We start from the raw sequence: 26,941 nt of genomic DNA on the forward strand, positions 1-26,941 counted from the left end.
AATAACAATCAGGTTTAATATCACTGGCATATGTCATGAACCTTTTGTATTGCAGCAGCACATTGTAATACATTGCAATACCTCCGGGAGAAGGCTCAGGAGCTTGAAGATTCGTACGGACAGATTTGGGAACAGCTTCTTTCCAGCTGTGATAAGACTGCTGAACGGATCCTGACCCGGATCTGGGCCGTACCCTCCAAATATCCGGACCTGCCTCTCGGTTTTTTTGCACTACCTTACTTCCCATTTTTCTATTTTCTATTTATGATTTATAATTTAATTGTTAATATTTACTAATTTTTACTATTTTTAATATTTAATATTTGTAATCCAGGGAGCAGGAAGCGCAGAATCAAATATCGCTGTGATGATTGTATGTTCTAGTATCAATTGTTTGGTGACAATAACGTATAAAGTATAATAGTAAAAACTGAAAATTACAGTAAGAAGTATATGTATGCATTTGTTCATTCATTATGTACCGTCTCATATGACATGGGCATTCATGGTCTCTCCATGATCATGATTGTTCTTGGCAAATTTTTCTACAGTAGTTTGCCATTCCCTTCTTCTGGGCAGTGTCTTTACAAGACGGATGACCCCAGCCATTATCAATACTCTTCAGAGATTGTCTGCCTGGCGTCAGTGGTCACATAACCAGGACTTGTGATATGCACCGGCTGCTCGTACGACCATCCACCACCTGCTCCCATGGCTTTACTTGAGCCTGATGAGGGTGTGAGGGGGTCGAGGGGGCTAAGCAGGGGCTACACCTTGCCCAAGGGTGACCTGCATGTTAGCAGAGGGAAGGAGTGCCTTACACCTCCATTGGTAGAGATGTAAATACATCTCATCACCTTATATATATACTTTTTTAAAGTTAAATTAAATAACTAGCGCAAAAAGAGAAGGAAAAAAGTAGTGAGGTAGTGTTCTTGGGTTCATTGTCCATTCAGAAATCTGATGGTAGAGGGGAAGAAGCTGTTCCTTCAGGCTCCTGTACCTCCTACCTGGTGGTAGCAACGAAAAGAGGGCATATCCTGGGTGATGGGGGTCTGTAATGATGGACGCCACCTTTTTCAGGCACCACTCCTTGAAGATGTCCTGGATACTACGGAGGCTAGTGCTCGTGATGGAGCTGAATAAGTTTACAACTCTCTGTAGCTTATTTTTGTGAAGTGCCTCCCACCCCCTCCCCCATACCAGACAGCGATGCAGCCAGTTAGAATGCCCTCCACAGTACATCTGTAGAAATTTGCAACTGTCTTTGGTGTTTTCTTTCTCAGGTTTTGCACTATTTTTAATTTATCTATTTAATATACATATATAAATTTATTCTGATTTATTTATTTGTTTGTTTGTTTTTCTTTCTATATTTATCATGTTTTGCATTGTATTGCTGCCACTAAATTCATAAATGTCACGACATTTGCCGGTGATATTTAACCTGATTCTGATTCTGACATGTCAAACCTCCTCAAACTCCAAATGAAATGCAGCTGTTGCCGTGCATCCTTTGTAACTGCTTCGATATATTGGGTTATATTACTGGTCTAATCGCTTCCTGACTACGCCATCGTTGGAAGTCGTGCCTGGAACCCCCTGACTTCATGAGAGCCACTGATCAATGAGCTATGAGCTGCTTAGAGTATTTCACCAGCAGTTGTATAACCTCTTTCATGTCCTGAAGCACTTTACAGACACTTTTTGAAATGGATTCTCTGCTTCAGGATTCTATCCCAGTACCAATGCTACAACGATGAAATAATCAGGAAGTGTTGGACCAGGATTCTACCCCAGTACCAATGCTACAACGATGGCATAGTCAGGAAGTGTTGGACCGGGATTCTACCCCAGTACCAATGCTACAACGATGACATAATCAGGAAGTGTTGGACCAGGATTCTACCCCAGTACCAGTGCTACAACAATGACATAATCGAGAAGTGTTGGACCAGGATTCTACCCCAGTACCAATGCTACAACGATGGCATAGTCAGGAAGTGTTGGACCGGGATTCTACCCCAGTACCAATGCTACAACGATGGCATAGTCAGGAAGTCTTGGACCAGGATTCTACCCGAGTACCAATGCTACAACGATGGCATAGTCAGGAAGTGTTGGACCAGGATTCTACCCCAGTACCAATGCTACAACAACAGCATAGTCAGGAAGTCTTGGACCAGGAGGAGAACTTTGAAGTGACACGTTCTCCAGATGGCTCTATCCTTGCTCTTCCACAGACAGAGCTTAGGGAGAGAAGTGGGATGAGGGAGGGATGTTGATTTTCAGAAAAATCTGGATTTTTCAAAATCCAAAAATGGAAAGGAGGTTAGATCCATGTGAGAAAGTAGTGATTTATCATGAATAATTAAAAACATGCTTGAGATCAGAGAGGGGGAAAGATATCAGCGACAGGAGAACCTGAGATGTAAATAATTTAAACAGATTCAGGCAAGTTTGAGAGAACTAAATTTAAGCTTCTTAGATGGAGAATAGTGAGAACGCTGAAGCAAAAGCACAAAGAACCATAGGGATCTTGTAAGGACTTTTAGCTGAAGTGTCTTCCTGGCCATCATCTGGTGTTCGTCATCGACTGAATGGAAGAGATGAATCAATTAAATATTACAGGCTGAAATAATTCCCCTTGATTGGGAGACTATTAGATTTAGAAGCAGCACCATAACATAGTGGTTAGTGTAATGCTATTACAGTACCAGCAACACAGGTTCAATCCCCACCAAAGGGTTTGTACGGTCTCCCTGTGACCATGTGGGTTTCTACTGGGTTCTCCAGTATCCCTCTACATTCCAAAGGCACACATTATAGGTTTAGTGAGTTGTGGGTATGCTGTTTAGGCGCCAGACCATGCTGACACTGCATGCTGCCCCCAGCTGATTAAGTTGATGCAAATGATGTCTGTGCATATAGAGATAAGTAGTAGACACAACCCAGTCCATCATGGGTAAAGTTCTCCCCGCCAGTGAGCACATCTACGCAGGAAAGCGGCATCCATTATCGAGGACCCCCGCCATTCAAGCCACGCGCTCTTCTCGCTGCTGCCATCAGGAAGAAGGTAGAGGAGCCTCAGGACCCACACCACCAGCTTCAGGAACAGTTATTGTCCCTCAATCATCAAGTTCTTCAACCCTTGGGGATAACTTCACTCAACTTCACTCACCCCATCACTGAATCTTTCCACTACATACGGAGCCCCCCGCAAACTATGGACTCACTCTCCAAGACTTAATCTTGTGATCTCGATATTTATTGCTTATTTACTTTTTTTCTTTTGCTTTTGCACATTGGGCATTTGTCCATTTGTCCGTCCTGTTGGGTGTACTCTTTCATTGATTCTGTTACGTTTCTTGGATTTACTGAGTACGCCCACAAGAAAACAAATCTCTGGGTTGTAACATATATGTACTTAGATAATCCATTTACTTTGAATTTAATTTGAAATGTCTGTGTGTAATCTGCATATACTATACATAGTCATAGTCATAGTCACACTTTATTGATCCCGAGGGAAATTGGTTTTCGGTACAGTTGCACCATAAATAATTAAATAGTAATAAAACCATAAATAATTAAATAGTAATATGTAAATTATGCCAGGAGGTAAGTCCAGGACCAGCCTATTGGCTCAGGGTGTCTGACCCTCCAAGGGAGGAGTTGTAAAGTTTGATGGCCACAGGCAGGAATGACTTCCTATGACGCTCTGTGTTGCATCTCGGTGGAATGAGTCTCTGGCTGAATGTACTCCTGTGCCTAACCAGTACATTATGTAGTGGATGGGAGACATTGTCCAAGATGGCATGCAACTTGGACAGCATCCTCTTTTCAGACACCACCGTCGGAGAGTCCAGTTCCATCCCCACAACATCACTGGCCTTACGAATGAGTTTGTTGATTCTGTTGGTGTCTGCTACCCTCAGCCTGCTGCCCCAGCACACAACAGCAAACATGATAGCATGAAGGGTTTGCATGTGTATATGTCAGTATGTGGTCTGTGTATGAAGGGTGTGCATATATACACGAATGTGTGATCTGTTTCTGTCTAAAATGTGCCTAGGTGCATACAGAGATGAGCGTTGCAGCTCTGTGTATGCGTTTGCATTTATATGCAGGATGTGTAAAGATCAGTGTAAGTGGTCGGTGAGTCTGCATATATTTGGAAGGTGCTTACAAATTTGTGGTCTGTGTATGAAAAGTGCGACTGTGCATACATAGTTAAATGTGTGTGTGTGGTTGTTTGCAAGTACAGTACTATACATGAAGGGTGTGCATAGATAAGTGTGTGGTCTGTGTGCCTGTCTACAGACATACGAGTATGTATACATCATATTAAAGTAAGCGTGTGGTCTGTGAGTGTTCCTGTGTGGCGTTACGTTTGTGTGTGAGTGGGCTGTGTTTATTTGAACGGGCTGTGTATCGGGGGCGGGGGTTGATGTTTGTAAAGCCCACGCTGTCGGCGATTCCACTCCCTCTGTCAAACGCAGAGGGAGCGGGGCTGCGGCTCCGGCTGAGGGATCCGCTCTAGCCGGGCGGACGAGCGGAGGAGCAGCCGCGGGGCTGCGAGGGATGCGGCTGGAGGGAGGCAGCCGAGCGGACCCCTCCGTGTGCGCGGGGACCGGCCAGGTAAGGGCCACGGGGAGCCGTTCTCGGCGGCGGGGCTGGAATGTCAGAGTGGATCCGAGACCGAGGCGGCTCTCGCTGAATTCAGAGGCTGGGAAAGCCAGTGGCGGCCACGGCCCGTCTGGAGCGGCCGCATCGGTCAGCGAGAGCACGGAAAGTTAGTCCCCGGGAGGCTGACTGAGAGAGTGGGAGATAATAGTTGGGAGAGAGAGAAGGGGGTGTGGAAGGAAAGAGGGAGGGTGGAGACGGAGAGGGAGAGAGAGAAAGAGAGGAAAAGAGAGAGAAAGGGAAGGGGGGAGATAGAGAAAGAAGAGGATAGAGAAGAGAGAGAGGTAGAGAGAGGGGATAAAGAGAGAGAGAAAAGGGTAGAGAGAGAGAAAGTGATAGAGACGAGTGAGAGGAATAAATAGAGAAGGGGGATAGATAGAGAGAGAGAGAAATAGAGAGGAACCGATAGAGAGAGATGAGGAAAGAAAATTGAGAAACGGATAGCAAAGAATAGGGAAAGCAAGTGAGAGAAGAGTGCATGAAAAAGAGAGTAACGGAGAGAGGGCAATAAGAAAGAAAAACGGCGAGAAAGATAAAGCAATCGAGATGAGATATAGAGTTGAAAGTTACTGGACAATGTAGAGGCGACAGAGAGAGAGAGAGAGAGAGAGAGAGATGAAATACATGGAGAGAGGTGAATAGACCCTGGAGATGGAGAAATAAATTTAAAGATGATGTGTAATTTAGTGGGACGAATGGACGCTTGTGTGGATAAGTGTGATGGGAGATTTTGGATCAACGAGAGACGGACAGACGGACAGACTACCAGGGCAGGCAGACACCAAGGATGGGATTGTTGGAGGTGGTCTCTTCCATATTAGCATTCCTTTGAATGAAGACTCAATCCCAGTGACTCTGCGACCAGAGAAGCGAATGAGAATCGACAGAACCCAAGGAGTGAAACTAAAATGAGTAACCCCACATTTTATAAACATCGTTAAACTGCTCAGCTGCAGACAGGGAGGTGCATACGGAGTCGTGCCAGGTTAATTGTTGCACAAAGGTAGGGTTTACATTAGTGTGTGTGTGTGTGTGTGGAGACGCTCGGGGGTAAACACGAAACACGCCTGGCGTGTTTTGCACTTGTCACTCGGAGCGCGAGCTCTCAGCTCACCCGAGGGTCGGTCCATATCCCAGTCACATCCAATCCTCAAATTCCTTCAAACCCGGAGCGAATCTTCAGTCGCCGCCGCAGCGTCTGCCAGGGCGCTGGAACGCCTGCTGGAGGTTTCATTGACTTAAATCTCGCTCATCACTCCCGTAATATTCGGAAACACTCCGGGGCTCCGGGGTCACTAGACGGAATACTTCACCGGATAGTCCAAGCAAGCGAGTGCGGCTTTTATGGGAACATTGTGATTTTCATTTAAAAAGTATAGGAAGTCTGTGATCCTTGGTTTAAACTGCATTTAAGCCTCCGAATTCCTGCTCCCGAAGAGTTGTATTAGGGCGAATGATGTTTTAATAGTGGTTATTGAAGCAATTGTGACGAGCCGTCAGTGTCTAGATCTCGTCCTGCTTGCAAAGCGAGACTTCAAAGTGCATTAATTCAGTGAGCGGAAGGTGGCCCTCCGTCGGCGGGGCGGAGGGCTTCCTCTACAGCCCCGGGAACAAGTGGTCACTCCTTGCCCAGCACCCGGATCAATCGTGTCCCCTCCCCCGGTCGCCGCGCCGATTCAGGTCCCACTCAAACATAATCTGGCCTTTAATCATTGCAAGGAATCTTGAGGTCCACTTTGCATTGCTACGAATTGTTGAGTTGCTGTCATGAGCTGCCGCATCGGTACGGAATGACGAATATTCTGTACCGAAACAGAATATTTTGACGGAAACTGCGTTTGGAATTGCACACTGACACAAGCCTGGCTTTACGGGCGTGAGATCCATTCTCGGCAATGCCCCGGGTGACTTCGCAGCCCGATGGGAACGGCTTAGTTTCACTACTGCAGAGGAAGTCTCTCAGACCCCGGCGCTTTAAACCTGGAGCCATTAACGGTGCGCCGTCTATCTGCACTCCCAGCTTCAGGCGTCTGAGGTACAATTTCGTCCACCACCCGTGTGAGAGGTACTGTCTTTTTGTCCAGTGTGAGCTTTGGTCTCCTTATTCCACCAGTGAGGTACAGTCTCACTGACCTGTCCACGTGTGGGGTACAGCTTTACCGGCCCACTGTGAGGTACAGTCTCACTGACATCCACTTGTGGTTACAACCTTATGGTCCCACTGTGAGGTACAGCCTCACTGACATCCACTTGTGGGTACAACCATACTGCCCCAATGTGAGGTACAGTCTCACTGACCTGTCTATGTGTGGGGTACAACATTATTGTTCCCCTGTAAGGTACAGTCTCACTGTCCCATCCACGTGTGGAACACAACCTTACTATCGCACTGTCCTATCGATGTTTGGGGTACAGTCATACTGTCGCACTGTTGTGAGGTGTAGTCTCACTGTCGCGTCCATGTGTGGGGTATAACCTTACTGTCCCACTCTCCTGTCCATGTGTAGAGTACAGCCTTACTGTCCCACTGTGAGCTACAGTCTCACTGACCTGTACAGTACATGCTGCAGTCTCACTGACCCATACAATACATGCTACAGTCTGATCCATACAGTACATGCTATAGTCTGATTAGCCCATACAATGCAAGCTACAATCTGACCCATACAGTACATGCTTCAGTCTCACTGACCCATACAGTACATGCTACGGTCTCACTGACCCAATAAATACATGCTACAGGCTGACCCATAGAATACATGCTACAGTCTCACTGACCCAATAATTACACACTACAGGCTGACCCATACAGTACCTGGTACAGTCTCACTGACCCATACAGTACATGCTACGGTCTCACTGACCCAATAAATACATGCTACAGGCTGACCCATACAGTACCTGGTACAGTCTCACTGACCCAATAATTACACACTACAGGCTGACCCATACAGTACCTGGTACAGTCTCACTGACCCATACAGTACATGCCACAGTCTCACTGACCCATACAGTACATGCTTCAGTCTCACTGACCCATACAGTACATGCCACAGTCTCACTGACCCATACAGTACACACTACAGTACATGCTACAGACTCTGTTCTACACGTGTAGGCTACATTTATAGTCCCAGCAGACTGAGATAGTCTCAAGATGCCACCACTGTCTAATTACCTTCCAATGAGAGGTACCACTGTTCCATTTAGGTGAGCTATAGAATCACCTGTTTCATGTGTAATACAGTCCCAGTAGTCCTGGTATTAACATTTCTGCTTTTTACACTTTGGTCAAAATTTATGATTTATACTTGCTCTTTGTGAGACACAACAGTTTGAGTGGCATCCAATCCTGTCCTAGTTCTAGGGAGATTTAAAGTCATTATCCTATTCATGCCCTTCCCTTTAATATGCTTGTCCACTATCCCCCTGAATGCATCTATGCTGTTCCTTTCAACCGCACCATGTGGGAGTGAATTCCATGTTCTCATCAGTCAAGAAGTTTCTCCTGTGTTCGCCTTCCTTAAGCACCAGTTTTGATCCAGTTCGACTGTGACTTTGTACAGAGTCTTAGTAGTTGCATTTCACTATTCATAAGCATTAAGTGTCTTTCATGGGAATCACAGTCTATTGTTGGTTGACAATGAGTTGAAGTTCCATAGTGTGCTTGACCAAAGCCACACTTCCAACTTGCTTCTAGATCTGCAGTTAGAAAAACTGTGAGGTACAGCCAGAGGGAGACACATAAATTCTTCTCAAGTGAAATTTTGCAGCTTAGTTTTTCATGTGACAAGTCATTCCAGGAGCATAAGATCATAAGGTATGGGAGCAGAATTAGGGCACTTGGCCTATCAAGTCTGCGTCACCGTTCCATCCTGGCCAATCTATTATCCCCCTCAATCCCACTCCTGCTTTCTCCCTGTAACATTTGAGACCCTGACTAACTAAGAACCTATCAACCTCTGCTGTAAGTATACCCCCTCATTTGGCCTCCACAGCCGTCCGTGACAACGAATTCCACAGATTCACTAAAGAAAATCCTCCTCATCTCTGTTCCAAAGGGACATCCTTCAATTTTGAGTGTGTATCCTCTGGTCCTAGACTCTATCACCAGAGGAAACATCCTCTGCACATCAACTCTGTTAGGCCTTTCAATATTCAATAGGTTTTAATGAGATCTCCTCCGCCCCCACGTTCTTCTAAACTCCAGCCAGTACAGGCCCAGAGCCATCAAACACTCATTCCATGTTAACCCTTTCATTCCCAGAATCATTCTTGTGAACCTCCTTTGAGCTCTCTCCAATGCCAGCAGATCTTTTGTTAGACATGCGGCCCAGAACTGCTCACAATACTCCAAACGTGGTCTGAACAATGTCTGATGAGGTCTCAGAATCACATCCTTGCTCCTATATCCTCGTCCTATTGAAATGAATGCTAACATTGCATTTACCTTCCTTATTACCAACTCATCCTACAGGTTAACTTTTAATTATTCCTGCACAAGGACTCCCAAGTCCTTTTGCACCTCTGAGTTTTTAATTTTCTTCCTGTTTAGAAAATAGTCTACACATTTATTCCTTCCAACAAAGTGTATGACTGTACACTTCCCTATACTATATTCCATCTGCCACATCTGTCCAAGATCTTCTGCAGATTCCCTGCTTCCTGAACACTACAGGTCCCTCCAGCTATCTTCGTATCTTCCATAAATTTGATCAAAAAGCCATAAAATCTGTCGTCCAAATTGTTGACATATAACGTGAAAAGAAGTCCCAATACCAGTCCCTGAGGAAAACTACTTGTCACTGGCAGCCAACCAGAATAGATGCTTTGCCTCCTCCCAATTTTCTGTCCATGCTAGTATCTTTCCTGTAATACCATGGACTCTTATCTTCTTAAGAAGCCTCATGTGCCACACCTTGTCAAAGGCCTTCTGCAAATCCAAGTAGATACCATTCACTAACTCCTCTTTGTCTATCTTGTCTGTTATTTCCTTAAAGGAGTTCCAACAGATTTGTCAGGCAAGATTTGTATGACTTTGGCCTACTTTATTATGCAGTTCCAAGTACCCTGAAACATCATTCATAATAATGGACTCCAACATCTTTCCAATTCATGAAGTCAGGCTAACTGTCCCATGATTTCCTTTTTCCTGTCCCCCACCCCGCCCCGTTAAAGAATAAAGAGAGCAATTTGAGCAGTCAACATCATTGACCTGATCAGGGGCAAGTGAAGCTTTCAGTTCCATCTTCCGGACCATAATGGTCTGAGCAATGGACAGTAGCTTGTCTTAGTTGTCATTTCTGTTTGCAAAGGTCCACAGTCAAACTCCCCTGCCATTTCAGAACTGTCCGTTTCCTGAGCGCTCAATAACAATTACTATAACTTGCCTTCTGTGCTACTGAGAATGAAAAAAAAGGTTTGGCGTGCGTTGGTGTCTTTTTCAACCACAAGGCTTCCAACCAAATTACACAGGCAATTAAATGCTGCTGGTGTAATGTTACAGCCAGTTCAGTTAGACAAAATGCCTGCAAACAGTAACATAATGCCAACAGGATCATCTGTTGTATAGGTATCAAACGAGGGATAAATATTGAACAGGCCTTCAGGAAACAGGGCCTGGAGATTTAATATGCCCCCTGAAGATCAGGATCTCAGCTCAAAGTCTTTTTCTGAAAGCCAGCTCTGGTAGAGAGAATATTCCAGGATTTAGACCCAGTGACAGGAAGGAACTGTGATGTATTTCGAAGTCAGAATGATGTGCAAGTTGGAGATAAACCTGTAGGTGGTGGTGTTCCCAAGTGCCTGAAGCTTTGTTCTTCTAAATTTTAAAGACCATGCATTTGGGAGGCACTGCTGGAGTTATACGAGATTACTCAATCCCAAAATATGGAACCTGTGGAACCTAGACCATGGAACACTACAGCACAGTACAGGCACTTTGGTCCACAATGTTGTGTTGACCTTTTAGTTTATTCCAAGATTGAAGTTACTCTTCATGAGTGTGGGATAGTGTGTGTAATATGCAAACCTGTTTCTGTGAGAAACTATCGTACTATTAGTGTCTAGAGATACATTATTGCTTTGTGTCATTGTAGATGCCCCACTGGGCATGTTAAATCCCAGTTACTGTTTCAGCATATGATGCATGCTGCCAGTGTTGTTATAATAGCCTTGTTGTTGACCCAAGCTGCATAAGAAGCCATCACAGGTGCTTTTTCAGCGATGACATATAGTTCTTCTTATTACTCAATACATGATATTAAATCCCAGTTAATGTTCCTCCATAAAATGTACAATCTCAATTAATTTCCCTGAGGTGAGATGTATAATATTGGTTGCTCATCCAGAGTATGATATACATCATCAGTTACAAGCCTTGTCATTGACACATAATCCAAGATAATCCCAGTTCCTCTGCGAAGTATGACATGTAATCCTAGTTAATATCCCAACCCGTGATGTGAAATCTCAATTACTCTGTGTTCTGGAGTAGAATCCCAGTCATTTTCCTACTGTATGATTTACAATCTCAGTCAATGTCTTAGTGGGTGATGTACGACTCTGTCAAATGTCTGAGTGCATCATTTCAATTCTAACCCAATCTGTGATCTGTAATCTCACTTTCAAACCCAGTGCATGACATATAGTCTCAATTACCGTCCTGGTGTGTGAAGGACATTTTTAGGTATAGCCACGGTGTATAATTTATTGTACCAGCTGATGTTTTAATGCCAGTTACTATCCCATCATGTGGTATATCAGTCCAGTTTTTGTTACAGTGTTATACAATTGCACTACGATCCCAGTGTGTGATGTGCAATCCGAATTACTACCCTATTGTATGAAACAGCCCTTGTTGCTGAGATATTTTAGTCTCTTCACTTTGAACTATTCCCAAATTGATCAATTTTCTATTTTTCCATTATGACACAAACAGAATGTGCTGCTGATTGTGAGTTACTTCCTGACAAACAAGTCACATAAAATTGCCTCCCATCTACAAACTCTATAACTGACGAGCGATTCTCCTGAGACGTACCCTGATTTGTGCAAGCTCTTCGAAGTAGCTGAAATGCTGACAGGTTGCTTATTGCAAGAAGGCTTTCTACACAGCCACCTGGGGCAGGACGATGGCGTAGTGGTTAGCGTAACGCGGCTACAGCGCCAACGACCCGGGTTCAAGTCCTGCCGTTGTCCGTAACATTGCACCTTCTCCCCATGACCATGTGGGGTCTTTTTTCCAGGCATTCTGGTTCCCCCCCGCCATATTGCAGATTGGCAGATTAATAGGCTGATTGGTCACGTGGGTGCAATTGGGTCACATGGACTCATTGCTTTAGAAGGGCCTGTTACCATGCTCTCTCTCCAAATATTTTAAAACAAACCTCCTGCCTGCTTCACTCTCTCTGAAATCAATGCAGTGCGTTTGCCAGTATTTTCACACAGTCCATGAGAGCGCAGTGACCTCCCCTGCTGGCTCTGGTTTAAGCTTGGCTCAGTACAGGTAAATCTATAAAGTCATCCACAGAGACTCTTACTATGTAGAATTACAATCTACAGTAAGAAACAGCCCAGTTGTTCTAAATGATGGGCTCCACCGACCTCTCTGTACCCAGCGTACCGTAAGCTTTCTGAAAACATAATTCTGTGGTGTTTAATTGGATGAGATGTGGTTTGCACATGTAGTTTACTCAAACAGACATGTATATAAACACCTGTAAAGGCAAAAGGAAGTATGTGTGTAAGAATTCCATAATTCCATCACACACTCCCCTGCAAAATAAAGAAGGTACTTATTTCATTTTTTTTTAGAAACTTCAAATCACTTTTTCAGTCCATGTGAGACCATCTGACACAGGAGCAGAATTAGGCCACTCATGCCGTTAAGTCTGCTCTCCCATTCTCTCAGGGCTGGTTTCCTCTCCCTCGCAATGCCACTCTCCTGCCTTCCCCCTGTAAGCTTTGACACCCTGACTAATAAAGAACCTGAGCACCTCTGCTTTAAATCTAGACCGTAAGTCGTAGAAGCAGAATCGGGCCACTCAACTTACCGAGTCTGCTCTGCTGTTCTATCATGACTTATCGCGGATTCCTCTCAACCCCATACACCTGTCTTCTCGCCATATCATTCGATGCCTGGCCTATCAGGAAACAATCAGCTTCCGCATTCAATAGACCCATGGACTTGGCCTCCACCACAGTACGTGGCAGAGCATTCCATAGACTTAGTACTCTTTGGCTAAAAAAATTCCTCCTTACGTCTGTTCTAAAAGGTCACCCCTCAGTTTTGAGGCTGTGCCCTCTAGTTCAGGATACCCACCATAGGAAACATCCTCTCCACATCCACCCTATTAAGTCCATTAAACATTCGGTAGGTTCCAATGAGATCCCCCCGCATTCTTCTAAATTCCAGTGAGTATAGGCCCGAAACTGCTAAATGCCCCAGAATCATCTTTGTGAACCTCCTGTGGACCCTCTCCAATGACCACACATACTTTCTGAGATACGGGGCCCAAAACTGTTGACAATACTCCAAGTGCGGCCTGGCCTGTGTCTTTTAAAGGCTCAGCATTATCTCCTTGCTTTTATATTCTATTCCACTTGAAATAAATGTTAACAATGTGTTTGCCTTCTTTACCACAGACTCAACTGTAAATTAACCATCTAGGAGTCTGGCACAAGGACTCCCAAGTCACTCTGCACCTCTGCTGTTTGAGCCTTCTCCGCATTTAGATAATTGTTCCTTTTACCAAAATGCATTATCATACATCTTCCAACACTGTATCCAATCTGCCACTTATTTGCCCATTCTTCCTTTCTTTTCTTTTTAAATCTTTTTATTAATTGTTATTGAAAATCAACAACAGGGAAAAATACATCAAAATGATCAAGGTAACATATCCATACGTAGAGTAAAAGTTAAACTATCAACCAGGCTGAACAGTATATCAATAATAATCAAAAAACAAAGTATTAAAGCTTTTTTTATATGGAAAAAAGGAAAGAAAGAAAAAAAGAACCCCTACTAACTAAAACAGAGAAAACCCCTAATAACTGGAAAAAAGGAAAAAAAAACCCATTTGGAGCACAAACCCGGAGCTATACACCATACAAGCTTCCATAAAAAAGGATATCAAACCACCAACCAAATCCATATAACCAAGCTTCAGAAAAGGACCATCTTAATTAACTCAAGTCAAATGATAATAACGGGCAAAAGAACCCCACCTTTTCTCAAAGTCAAATTTAGGATCAAAAGTTCGACTTCTAATTTTTTCCAAACTAAGACATAACATCACCTGAGAGAACCATTGTATCAAAGTGGGAGCAGAGGCATCTTTCCATTTTGATAAAATAGCCCTTCTAGCCAGTAATGTGACAAATGCAATTACATGTTGGTCAGATATAGAAATACTGTGAATATGTTGAGGAATTATACCAAACAAAACTGTCAATTTGTTAGGTTGTAAATTGATTCTTAAAACTTTAGAGATTATCCATTCTTCCAATTTGTCTATGTCCTGCTGCAATCATATTGCTTCCTCAGCACTACCTATTCCTCTACCTACCATCGTACCATCCATAAACTTTGCCACAAAGCCATCAATCCCATTATCTAAATCACTGACAAACAATGTGAAAAGTTGCAGTCCCAATACTGACTCCTGAGGAACACCACTAGTCTCTGGCAGCCAACTAGAAATGGCCCTTTTCATTCCCACTCATTGCCTCCTGCCTGTCAGCCATTCCACTACCCATGCCAGTATCTTTCCTGTAATGCCATAGAAAGTTATCTTGTTAAGCAACCTCATATGTGGCACCTTATCAAATGCCTTCTGGAAATCCAAGTAAATGATTTCCACTGACTTTGCTCTGTCCACCCTGCTTGTTACTTCCTCGAAGAACTCTGACAGATTTGTCAGGCACGATTTTCCTTGACGGAAGCCATGCTGACTTTGACTTTCTTTATCATTAGTCTCTAAGTACCTCGAAATCCCATCCTAAATAATAGACTCCAACACTTTCCTAACCACTGAGATTAGGCTAACTGGCCTATAATTTCCTCTCTTTTGCCTTCCTCCCTTCTTAAGTGGAGTGACATTTGCAATGGTCCTCTAGGACCACGCCAGAATCAAGTGATTCTTGAACAATCATGACCAATGCATCCACTATCTCTTCAGTAACCTCTCTCAGGACTCTGGGATATAGTCCATCTGGTCCAGGTGACTTATCCACCCTTAGACCTTTGAGTTTGCCTGGCACGTTTTCCTTTGTAATAGCAATAGCACTCACTCCTGCTCCCTGACACTCACGGACTTCTGGCACACTACTAATGCCTTCTACAGTGAAGACAAACGCAAAATACCCATTAAGTTCATTTGCCACCATTACTTCCTCACCAGCATCATTTTCCAGTGATCCAATATCAACTCTCACATTCCTTTTACTCATTATATAACTGAAAAACTTTTGGTATCCTGCTCTATATTATCAGTTAGTCTGCCCGTATTTTTCATCTTTTCCCTTCCTATAGCTTTTTTAGTTTCCTTCTGTTGAATTTTAAAAGCTTCCCGATCATCCAACATCCCACTCACTTTTGTTACCTTATATGCCCCTTCCTTGGGTTTTTATGCAGACTTATCTTCCTTTGACAACCATGGTTGCCTACCCTTGCCATTTGAGAACTTCTTCCTCTGAGAGGCTTACCTATCCTGTGCTTTGTGAACTATCCCCAGAAAATTCAGCCGTCTCTGCTCTGTCATTATCCCTGCCAGTATCCTCCTCCAATCTATCGGGGCAAGCTCCTCACTCAGGCCTCTGTTATTCCCTTTATTCCATTGCAATACTGATACATGTGAGTTAGGCTTCTCCCTCTCAAATTGCAGTATGAATTCAATCATGTTTTGATCACTACCTCCTAAGAGTTCCTTTATGTTAAGCTCCCTAATAAGATTTAGGCTATTACACAACACTCAATCTAAGATTTCCTTTCCCCAAGTAGGCTCAAACACAAGTTGCTCTAAAAAGCCATCTTGTAGGCTTTCAACAAATTCCCTCTCTTGTGATCCGACACCAATCTGATTTTCCCAATCCCCTTGCATATTGAAATCCCTCATTACCTTTATTACATGCGTTTTTCCAGCTCCCTTTGGAATCTCAACCCCACATCTTGGCTACTATTTGGAGACCTATATATGATTCCCAGAATGGATTTTTACCCTTGCAGTTTCCTAACTCCACCAACAAAGATTCAACATTCTCTGACCCTATGTCACCTCTTACTAAAGAATTCCATCTCTTAGCAACAGAGCCACAGCACTGCCTATGCCTTCCAGCCTGTCCCAACGTACCCAAAGGTTTGGCCTCCACAGCTGTCTGTGGCAGTGAATTCCACGGATTCACCACTCCCTGTCTAAAGAAATTCCTCCTCATCTCCATTCGAATGTAATAATGTGACAGAGTCACGAGAGCAGTACAGCACAGCTAGCTACAGGCCCCTTGGCCCAACAAGTCCACACTGACCACGTCCATCTAGCTGACCACATCCCGCATCTGGCCCATACCCCTCCAGGCTGCCACCCTTCCACATGCCCGGCCAAGTCCTCCTTAGATTCTATTGTACCCGCCTCAGCCACTTCCTCTGGCAGCTCATTCCACATACTCACCACTGTCTGCTTGAAAGTTGCCCTTCGGGATCTTTTTAGATCGTTCCCCTCGCACCTTTAATAGCAAAAGCTCTGAAGGACGAGGGGATGTAGCACTCGCTCATGATCAGCCTGAATTTCTGTGCAGAAGCATGATTTGGACCCTCTGGTTTTTAGAGCTAAGAGTGCTACCAGCTGAGTCCCTGCTCACCCAGCCAGAGACAACAACAATCTGGATGTACATTGATGTTCTTTCTTTGTTGTCAGGTCTAAATCAAGCAACTGCTTTGCAGAGTTGACGCAGCTGCTCTGTTGCAAGCTTAAAACACTGTAAGGGCAACGGGAAGCGGTCAATAAACACTAGCCTGTCCCTCAGTGGCAGTATCCTAAGAATTACTTCCCGTAATATAACCTGAAAATGTGAGGGGCAACTTGATCGTCCATTGAGAACAAAGGGGTTAAAGACCAAGTCATCGTGTAAAGAATGAGCCAGAGCTGGGCATGATCAAATGGTTCAACATTTACTGCATCCTCCCAAATTTGCAAAAATTAGCCAGTTGTAACCACCCATCTGAAAGTAGTAGTTTATTCCCAAGATTCATCAGAATTTGTGCATACATTGAACAGCAGTTAACACCCTAAGTCGGCAATCTCCTTTAATTCCATAACACCGAACATCGGTTTCTCCAATTTTCGGTAATTTCTCCCCTCCTCCCTTCTCTGCTTTTCCATTCTCCCTTCTGGCCCTGGTTTTAGCCCTTCTCTTCCCCTCAGCTGAGTATTACCCCCACTCTGGTGCCCCTCCTGCCCTTTCTCCCATGATCCAGTCTCCTCTCCTATCAGATTTCTTCTTCTTCAGCCCTTTACCTTTTCCACCAATCACCTCACGGCTTCTTACTTCATCCCCACTCCCCACCCGCCTATCTTCCCCATCACCTGGCTCTGCCTTTCGTCTTGCAGCTCGTACTCCTTCCCCTCCCCCTTTCTTCTAGAACCGCGGCCCAAAACATCGATGATCTATTTTCTCCATAGATGCTGCCCAAGCTGCGGAGTTCCTCCAGCATTTTGTGTGTGATACTCTGGATTTCCAGCATCAGCAGAATCTCTTGTGTTTATGGCCAATATGTGGAGTAATATTGCCGTGCACTGTGAACTTGCACTGTTATTTCTCCAGCTAGATTTGGCCAGATGTACAGCCCAGATGTTGAAGTCAGCAGCCAGCCAACACTGCTTACCACTGACCTCAGCAGAGATTTCCCACAGCAGTGCTCCCGCCAAGAACGTGTGCAAAAACACTGAAAGAGTTTTCGTGGGAGTGCCTTCAGCTCTGACAAGTTACATTAGCTGGGACAGTCAAAAATAGATTAGCTCATAAAATCATGAAAGCTGACACCTCCTAGAGTTGAGAGGTGACCCATCCTCAGAAACTTCTAAATAGTTCTAGAAAGTTAGAAATTTTAAACAAAAATCTGAATTACATATCACTGTAGATATTTTGAACAAATTCTTGGAAATATTTTTAATCTTTTAAATTTATCAAGTCACCTGTGAGAACATAAAACAGAGAAGAGTACAGCACAGGAGCAGGCCCTTCAGCCCACAACTATCTAAACTGAAAATCAAACAAAAAACAGCAAAAAAAAATAACACATGCAAGGCTCCAAGGCAACCTTGCTTTGTGGATCTAGAATTGGCTTGCCCACAGAAGGCAAAGGGTGGGTGGGGATGGTTCATATTCTGCATGGAGGTCAGTGATCAGTGGCGATCCGCTGGGATCTGTTCTGGGATTTCGCCCCGCCCCCAACTTTGTGAATTTTTATAAATGACCTGGATGAAGAAGGGGGGGTAGCAAGTTTGCTGAAGACACAACGGTTGGGGTTGTTGTGGATAGTCCGGAGGGTTGTCAGGACATCGATAGGATGCAGAACTGGGCTGAGAAATGTCAGATGGAGTTCAACCCAGATAAGTGTGAAGTGGTTCATTTGGGAAGGTTGAATATGAAGGTAGAATATAATATTAATGGTAAGGCTCTTGGCAGTGTGGAGGATCAGAGAGATCTTTAGGGTCCATGTCCATAGGACACTCAAAGCCGTTGTCCAGTTGACAGTGTTGTTAGGAAGGCGTATGGTGTGTTGGCATTCATCAACCGTGGGACTGAGTTCAAGAGCCCTGAGGTGATTTTACAGCTACGTATATAAGACCTTGGTTAGACCCCACTTGGAGTATTGTGTTCAGTTCTGGTCAGCTCACTCCAGGAAGGATGTGGATACTATAGAGAGAGTGCAGAGGAGATGTACAAGGATGTTGCCAGGATTGGAAAGCATGCCTTATGAAAATAGCTTGAGTGAACTTGGCTTTTTCTCCTTGGAGCGACAGAGGATGAGAAGGTGTATAAGATGATGAGAGGCATTGATCATGTGGATAGCAAGGCCTGAAATAGCTAAAACGAGGGGGCATAGTTTTAAGGTGCTTGGAAATAGGTACCAAGGGGATGTCAGGGGTAAGTTTTTCACCCAGAGAGTGGTGGGTTCATGGGATACGCTGCCAGCGACGGTGGCGGAGGCAGATACAATAGGGTCTTTTAAGAGCCTCTTAGATAGGAACATGGAGCTTAGAAAAATAAAGGGCTACGGACTAGGGAAATTCCAGGCAGTTTTTAGAGTAGGTTACATGGTCAGCACAAGATTGTGGTCTGAAGGGCCTGTAATGTGCTGTAGATGTCTGTTCTGTGCTCTATGTTCTAATTCCTCCAACCTACACCATGTCCATACCTCTCCATCATCCTCACATCCATATGCCTATCCAATGTATGAGAGGTTTTAAGAAATCTTTGTAAATAGTCAATCTATTTAAAATCTGCTGCTTGGGTCTCTCACAGCTATTCTTCCACTCAAACTTCGATTATCATGGGGAGACGAGTGCACCTCCTCCTAGTTGGTGTGGTCTTCAATTTTTGTAAGCCATTAGCTCAGTTGTATGTTCTCTTGTTGATCCCCATGTTAATTTCAACACCACTAGAACACTGTCCAGGAGCTCTGGACTGCCGACAGCAACTTGAATAATTCTGTGGTAAACCACACGTGCAAGAAAATTCTAAAGTTGATGTCAGTTTTATGGAGTAATAATTGTGAACACTGATAGTCTCACTATCATTACCACTGCCAAATCCACGTTAACAACTTTGAACGGCTGACTGAAGACTGACAGTTGACTGAAGACCGATCCTCGTTATCAATCCAATACAAGCCGATTTCACTCCACCGGGCAAAATTTGCTGGAAAATCCGACTTCCGAGGAGTAAATTTTTCAGGGTAAACTTGCCCAGTTGGCCAACATACTGCAGTGTTTTACTTTTTCTGTGGATAAATGTTTAAGTCAAACATTTGACAGCCAGGCTAATTATACTAAACAAACTAAGGGAATCAGAGGAATGGAGTAGGGTTGAGGTGCAGGAGCTGTGATCTGATTGGATAGTGTACTTGACCATGCCTTCTCTGTGTTCAACAAAAGAGGGTTAACTTGAAGAGTAACACACAAAACTGCTGGGGGCACCTAGCAGGTCTGGTAGCCACTCTGCAGAGGAATAAACAGACAACATTTCGGGCTGAGAACCTTCATCAATACTCTCAGCTCAAAATGTCAACTCTTTATTCTCTCCATTGATGCTGCCTGATCTGCTGAGTTCCTCCAGCATTTTGTGTGCACTTCTGTAGATATCCAGATTCTGCAGAATCCCTTGTCTTAAAATGAAGACATTGTTTTAATATATTTTATTTTGCCACGTGCTCATGTGAGTCCATAGAGATAGAGATGGCGTTATTGAAATATATAAAGTTATGAGGGTTTCTAGGCAAGGTAGATAGTTTTCCTAGTGGAAAGAGTACAGAGCCAGGGAGAGGGGTCCTTAGATAAAGAATCAGTTCCTCGTGAATGAGCCAAGAAGGGATTTCCTCTCCCAGAGGCGTGTGAAAGTTTGGAACTTTCTGCCCTAGTCAGTTGTGGCACTGAACGCAATGAAGTCAGGGTTGAACAGATTCTTGGACTATGGGGAAGTCAAGGATAGCAAGTCTGTAAAGGGAGGACATATCCTCAAGTGAAAGCAGAACAAATTAAGAGGGCTCGGAGGGGCAATAGTTTCCGGAGGATAGTGGGTATATCCAAATTAGCAGAGGAAGATATAATTATGACTTTTAAAAGAAACTTAAGTGGGAACATGGATAGGAAAGGTTGGGGTGGGCTTGGGTCATACTGGGCAAGATGGGACTGGCTCAAGTAGATAACTTGGTTGCCAGAGACAAATTGGGCCAAGGGATCTGGTTCCATGCTCTATGGCTCTATAACTCAAGGGTTGTATATACCTCTGGAGCTGAGCCTACGATCAGATCAGCCTTGATGTCAAGGAATGGTATTACAAGTTTAAAGGGCTGACTGACCTACTCTTGTTTCTTATGGGTTCAAAGGTTACAGGGAACTGTGGATCTGAAGCCAACATTGGATTAGCCAATCTGATGAAGGAACTCTTTTTTTATAGGCATCCGTTAGTCTCGCGAGACCATGGATTTGCACCTTGGAAGATTCCTAGGGCGCAGGCCTGGGCAAGGTTGTATGGAAGACCAGCAGCGGCCCATGCTGCAAGTCTCCCCTCTACACGCCACCGATGTTGTCCAAGGGAAGGGCACTAGGGCCGATACAGCTTGGCACCGGTGTCGTCACAGAGCAATGTGTGGTTAAGTGCCTTGCTCAAGGACACAACACGCTGCCTCAGCTGAGGCTCCAACTAGCGACCTTCAGATCACTAGATGAATGCCTTAACCACATGGCCACGCGCCAACACTGAAGGAACTCAGCATCTGCACTAATGCAGGGTACTGAAACTGAAATGTCATTACTTCCTTTCCCCTCAAAGATGCTGCTTGACCCATTGAACTCCTCCAGCAGGTTGCTTGCTACTCCATTTTCCAGTGCCTGAATTCTCCTTTCTTCAGATTAGTCAAGGTGCCAATGAAACCTAACCATCCCTTTAGCCACAAATGGTAGGCTAGCCTTAGGGGGCCAAGCCGCCTCTCCCTGCTCCTTTTCCTTATGAGTTTGGGTTAAGTGTGGAGCTGAGGCCAAAATCAGATTAGTTGATGGTAACCGTCGGATAAGCTGTGATGTCCATGAGTGATAGAACAGGCTCAAATTCCTCTCCTTAACCCCACCCTCTGGCAGAGTATAGGACGAGTGTCCTTGGTCCCATGTGGTGACTTGCTCTGGGTTTTATGTCGTTGCAGGGAGCAGCGCTGGACACCGAATGAGCAGAGCCAAACCCGTGGCTATGCAGTGCTCCTGGAAGGCGGTGCTGCTGCTGGTGGCCGCCTCGCTGGCCGTGCAGTACACGGCCATCCGCACCTTCATCGCCAAGCCTTTCGCCATCTGCCGGGTGGCCAAGCAGCGGGGCGGCTGCGAGCCGGGGACGGGCGCCTCCTGCCAGCCGAGGCTGGGGGATGGGGAGGAGGAGGAGGAGGAGGACAGCGGCGGCGCAAGGAGACATCCGGCCAGCCACATCCTGGTGCTGGCCACCACCCGCAGCGGCTCCTCCTTCATCGGACAGCTGCTGAACCAGCACTCAGACATCTTCTACCTGTTCGAGCCGCTCTACCACGTGCAGACGAGCCTGATCAACACCAGCCTGCGGGTGCGGCCGCCCATCGACGGCCGCCGCCTGCTTCTCGGCGCCTACCGCGACCTGCTGCGAGGCCTCTTCAGCTGCCGCCTGCACGACCTGGAGGCCTACATCCGCCCGGCGCCCGAGCAGCACAGCACCCAGCGCCTGTTCCGCCGCGGCGCCAGCAAGGCGCTGTGCTCACCGCCTGTGTGTGCCGCGTGGCCAACGGACGGGCAGCCCGAGGGCGGGGAGCGGGACAAGGCGGCGGCAGCCAGCGAGCGCTGGGAGGAGGGCGAGTGTGTGCGCCACTGTGGTGCCCTCAACCTGACGCTGGCGTCGGGCGTCTGCCGCCGCCGTCACCACATCGCCATCAAGACGGTGCGCGTGCCCGAGGTGGGCGACGTGCGTGCGCTGCTCGAGGACCCGCGCCTCAATATGAAGGTGATCCAGCTGGTGCGCGACCCCCGCGCCATCCTGGCTTCGCGCATCGACACCTTCCCCGACAGCTTCCGCGCCTGGAAGGTGTGGCGGAACAGCGGCCGCAGGCCCTACAACCTGGACGCCTCGCACCTCAGCGCCACGTGCAGCGACCTGCTTCGCTCGGCCGCCACCGGCCTGGCCCGGCCCCACTGGCTGAAGGGCCGCTACATGCTGGTCCGCTACGAGGACCTGGCCAGGCGGCCCGAGGAGAAGGCGCAGGAGATCTACCGCTTCCTCGGCGCCTCGCTCGACGCCAGCGTGAGGAGGTGGATCCTCAACAACACGAGGGGCGCCGGCGCCTCAGGCAACCACAAGTACGCCACAGTGAGAGACTCAGCCGCCACCGCCGAGGGATGGAGGCTCAAGCTCACCTTCGACATGGTGGAGCTGGTGCAGGACATCTGCAACCTGACCCTGGTGCAGCTGGGCTACAGGATGGTCAGCTCGGTGGAAGAGCTCCGAAACGTCTCCGTAAGTCTGGCTGAAGATAGGACCTTTCTGCCCTATTTGTAATCAGGAATAGTTTGTGCCATTTGGTGATATATTTTTGATATCTATTCTATATATAATATATAAATATATATGAAATGTTCTTACATTGTTGGGTAAGGTTCCCCGTACGCACAGGCAGACACACACGAGCAGGGTTGCCACTCAGAGGGTGCAAACTATATGGAATTTGCTGCCAGATGAGCGGGTCCTGGCTGGTACCACAACGACATTTCGATGACGTTTTCCCTGATGTTGGGGAACCAAGGATTAGAAGGCATGGGTTTTAGGGCGAAGGGGGAAAGGTTTTCGAGGAACCCAAGGGGCAATATTTTCACCCAGAAGATGGAACGAGCTGCCAGAGGAGGTGTTTGAGGCAGGTACATGAAGGGCAGTTGAACAGGTGCATGAAGATGAAATGTTTCGTGGGATGTGGGCCATATAGGACCAGCTTAGATAGATATCTTGGATCAGTATGGACCAGGTGGACTCAAGCGATTACTTCCATGCTATTGGAATATTCCATATATAGAATATAGAATATTCCATGATTCTATTTGGAAATGTGTACAGATAGGAAAGGTTAGAGAGATATGGGCCAAATTTGGGCAATTGGGACTAGCTATGGTTGTCACCTTTGCCAGCATGGAGGAGTTGTGCCAAAGGGCATGTTTCCTTTCTCTACCCTAACTTCTGTTGAATGTATCTTTAGGGGCATTGATCACTTCTCACTACTATGGATCACCTCACCAAATGATTCATCTGCATTGTCTGATAATTCTTGACTACAATCATGCAGACTTTCCTTTCCCATTTGCAATATGTGTACTATGACTATCTAGATTCCACTGTCAATATTCATGCCTTCATCACTGCGGGACACGGGTGCAGTGCGGACAACTGACAAAGTGCAGTTATCACGCAGGGCCTTTATTCCATTCGGTATCACTCCATGCCTATTTTCACAGCGTTTCCCAAACCCACAATCTGCAGAGTCCCTGAAGAAGGAGAAAAGATGCACTGGGATACCGGACCACCAACTACATGTTTCCCTCCAGGCTGCCCTCTGTGACGTACGTGATCCTAAACTGGAAATATATCAGTGTTCCTTCATTATCACCGATTCTCAGTCATAAAACTTTCTCTCCTAGAGCACTGCAGGACTGGTGTTCATTCCATCAATTAGGAATTTGCATTGTTTTTATCAGTGATGATAACATTGTGTAAATCAATAAATAAATAGCAATGTTTGCAAAGAATTGGGGACAAGAAATATTTCAGTCTTGCTTTGATTTTCTCCATGACTTGCCTACAGCTACATTCTGAAGATTAATCCATGCAGACGCCAAAATGATCAGTACAGTTGGCAACCCTAACAGGCACACAAACTTTCAAATTATTCCTGCTGATAGAAGTAAGTTGTGGAGTCATGGGAGATTTCCAGAGAGCTTCTTGGACATGGTGAAAGTTCCAACAATTTTACAAAATATCCCGACTTTTTAATGTGGGTGAATGTGTTTATTAAAAATGTGAAATATTTGAATATTTTTAAATGCATTGTATCTTTCTAAACTGTCAGATGATCTTGAAGAAATCAACATTGAACTATTTTTAATACACCAGGAAGTTTCTCAGATTTCTAACCCCCAACCCCTGCAATGCTCTCTAGGTTTTGGTCAATTATTTTGTACATTGTATTAGAGTTTGTGCCAAACAAATAGTTCGAGTAATTGTGCCTGGGGGACTCTGCTGAAGAACCAACCATTCATTTTAAATAATGTTAAGAGAGGGGAAACCACAGATTTGGCCAGTGTTGTCAAGTATGTTAGCACACAACATGCTGGAGGAGATCAGCAGGTCAAGCAACATCTGTGGAGAGGAATAAGCAGTCAATGTTTCATGCCAAGTCTCTTCCTCGGGATGAAATGTCTCAGCCCAAACGTGGACTGTTTATTTCTCCCCATAGATGCTGCCTGACCTGCTGAGTTTCTCCAACATGTGTATGTGTGTGAGTGTGGATTCTGGATTTCTGGCATCTGCAGAATCTTTTTTTTATGTGTCTGTCAAGTATGTTATCCATTTGCCGCATGTGGCTGATTGACCATACAGATAAGTGGAATGTTGTATTAGATTAGTCAATAACAAATGAGCAACTGACACCATCAGTGCATGCCGTCTCAGTGTTCCTTTGCATGGGGTATGCATGCATATTTTGATAATTTTTCTGTGCCTTGTTGGTAAAAAAAAGTAAGATACAAAAACAAAGTGTGCAAGTGTAACTTCATCATTGTGAATGCTTCACATTCGTCACTGACAGGAGCTGGAGATTTGTCAAACATCTGTGAGTTGCATAGACCTCTGTGTGCGTGCGTGCGTGTGTGTGGTGTGTATTTAAATATATGACTCTGAAGACAATTAGTTCCTGTATTGGAGACATAAGTGACTGACTGCGGTTGCTGGAACCAGTCCAGATGAAGGTACTTGACCCAAAAGATCAAGTGTCAATTTGCCTGACCTGCTGAGTTTCTCAAGCACGTTGCTTGTTGCTAGCGTAGGTATTTATCCTTGTGGCCGCCGTCAGTTTCTACTTGACAACACTGGACAAGCGAAGCGCAAGCCGAGGTCTTTGTGATCTCATGTCATAACTGGCAATTGTTCCAGTTGATTCGAGTCTGAAAGTTTTCAAAGCATTGTGTTCAAATTTTGCTGCCTCCCTCCACACACCTCCTGGAGAATTTACCCTGAGCTTCTGAAAAATGGTGCCTAATCCACAAATGAATGAGACAGCATGTGTTTTTAACTGGTGAATAGCCACAGAAATAATGTGCCAATAACGGAACACCTACTGATATTTATACTGAAAATGGATGACTGGAAGGTATGTTTGGATGGCAGAGATGGACTAGAATATCCTGTGGTTTCTGAGTTTGAAAACCTGCGTGTAAAGTATAAAATATTTATTTAAAAGCAGTTGCCTGAAGAAAGCAACCTGTGAACACCAGCTCTGAATAGACTGTGCTCTACTTCCAAAATGTAGTACCTTCACCTTTGTATCAGAAGTTGAGCGTTCACGTTCCAGTCCATAGTGTGAGCAGAAAATTGGGGGCGTACTCAGAGCAGCTCGGACAGACTGTTGTCCTATGTGAGTGCCATCTTCCCAAGGCAAAATTAAACAGAGGATCAATATTTCAAACAGATAAAAAGTTCTTCCCAATAGTTACCCTTCAATTATCAATACAAGTATTATCCAATCATTATCATGGCATTTCAGTGATCTTTCATGGGGCAGGACAGTAGCGTGACACTTTACAGTCCCCAGCAAAACCAGGTTCAATTCCTGCTGCTGTCCAGGAGGAGTTTTTGTATGTTCTACTCATGACTGCATCAGTTTTTTTTTCTGGCTGCTCCAGTTTAGTCTCACATTCCAAAGACGTACCAGATCAGTAGGTTAATTGGTCACTTGGGATTAATTGGGCAGCACAGGCTTGTTGAGCCAGAAGGGCCTGTTACCGTGCTTAATCCCGAAATAAACACAGAAATAAATCACAATGACTACATTTTTGAAGTATTTCATTGGCTGCAATGTATTTTGTGATACAACAGATGCTATATTAATGCAAGTTTCTATAATTCTATGTTTCTTGCGTTAGGAGCTGGAATTTGCTAGCCAGGGTGCTTGGAAGCTCGGCGGTAAAGAAAGTTAGTCCATATTTCCTAATGTTCACCTCCAGAAATATAATTTAGACCTTATTGCATTGCCTATATGCTTTGGAGTATGACAATGTTCCTTGACACTAAAAGGGTTAAAATCTATCCAGCTGAGGAAAGCTGAGAAACTCGTCTTGAATGTATGTCACTTACGTTGCTTTGGATTCCAGAGTAGGTTATTGTGAATGGAAAATCAATTCCAAAATAAAGTCTTGTGTACTCTGTATTTTACACATTCTGTACGTGTACATTTCTCATCCGTGTACTTACATGCTGGAATTTA

The 26,941-nt window shown here is 45.1% G+C and overlaps 1 protein-coding gene across 1 annotated transcript; it reads left to right on the top strand.

Moving 5' to 3' along the window:
* The first annotated feature begins 4,484 nt into the window (after window positions 1-4,484).
* chst1 (carbohydrate (keratan sulfate Gal-6) sulfotransferase 1) lies at window positions 4,485-26,941 on the top strand. Its single transcript, XM_063063129.1, has 2 exons — window positions 4,485-4,641; window positions 21,608-26,941. The coding sequence occupies exon 2, from the start codon at window positions 21,628-21,630 to the stop codon at window positions 22,972-22,974; it is 1,347 nt and encodes a 448-aa protein (XP_062919199.1). The 5' UTR covers window positions 4,485-4,641; window positions 21,608-21,627; the 3' UTR covers window positions 22,975-26,941.

The sequence above is a fragment of the Mobula hypostoma genome, chromosome 11, assembly GCF_963921235.1.
Source record: "Mobula hypostoma chromosome 11, sMobHyp1.1, whole genome shotgun sequence".
Classification (NCBI taxonomy): Eukaryota; Metazoa; Chordata; class Chondrichthyes; order Myliobatiformes; family Myliobatidae; genus Mobula; species Mobula hypostoma.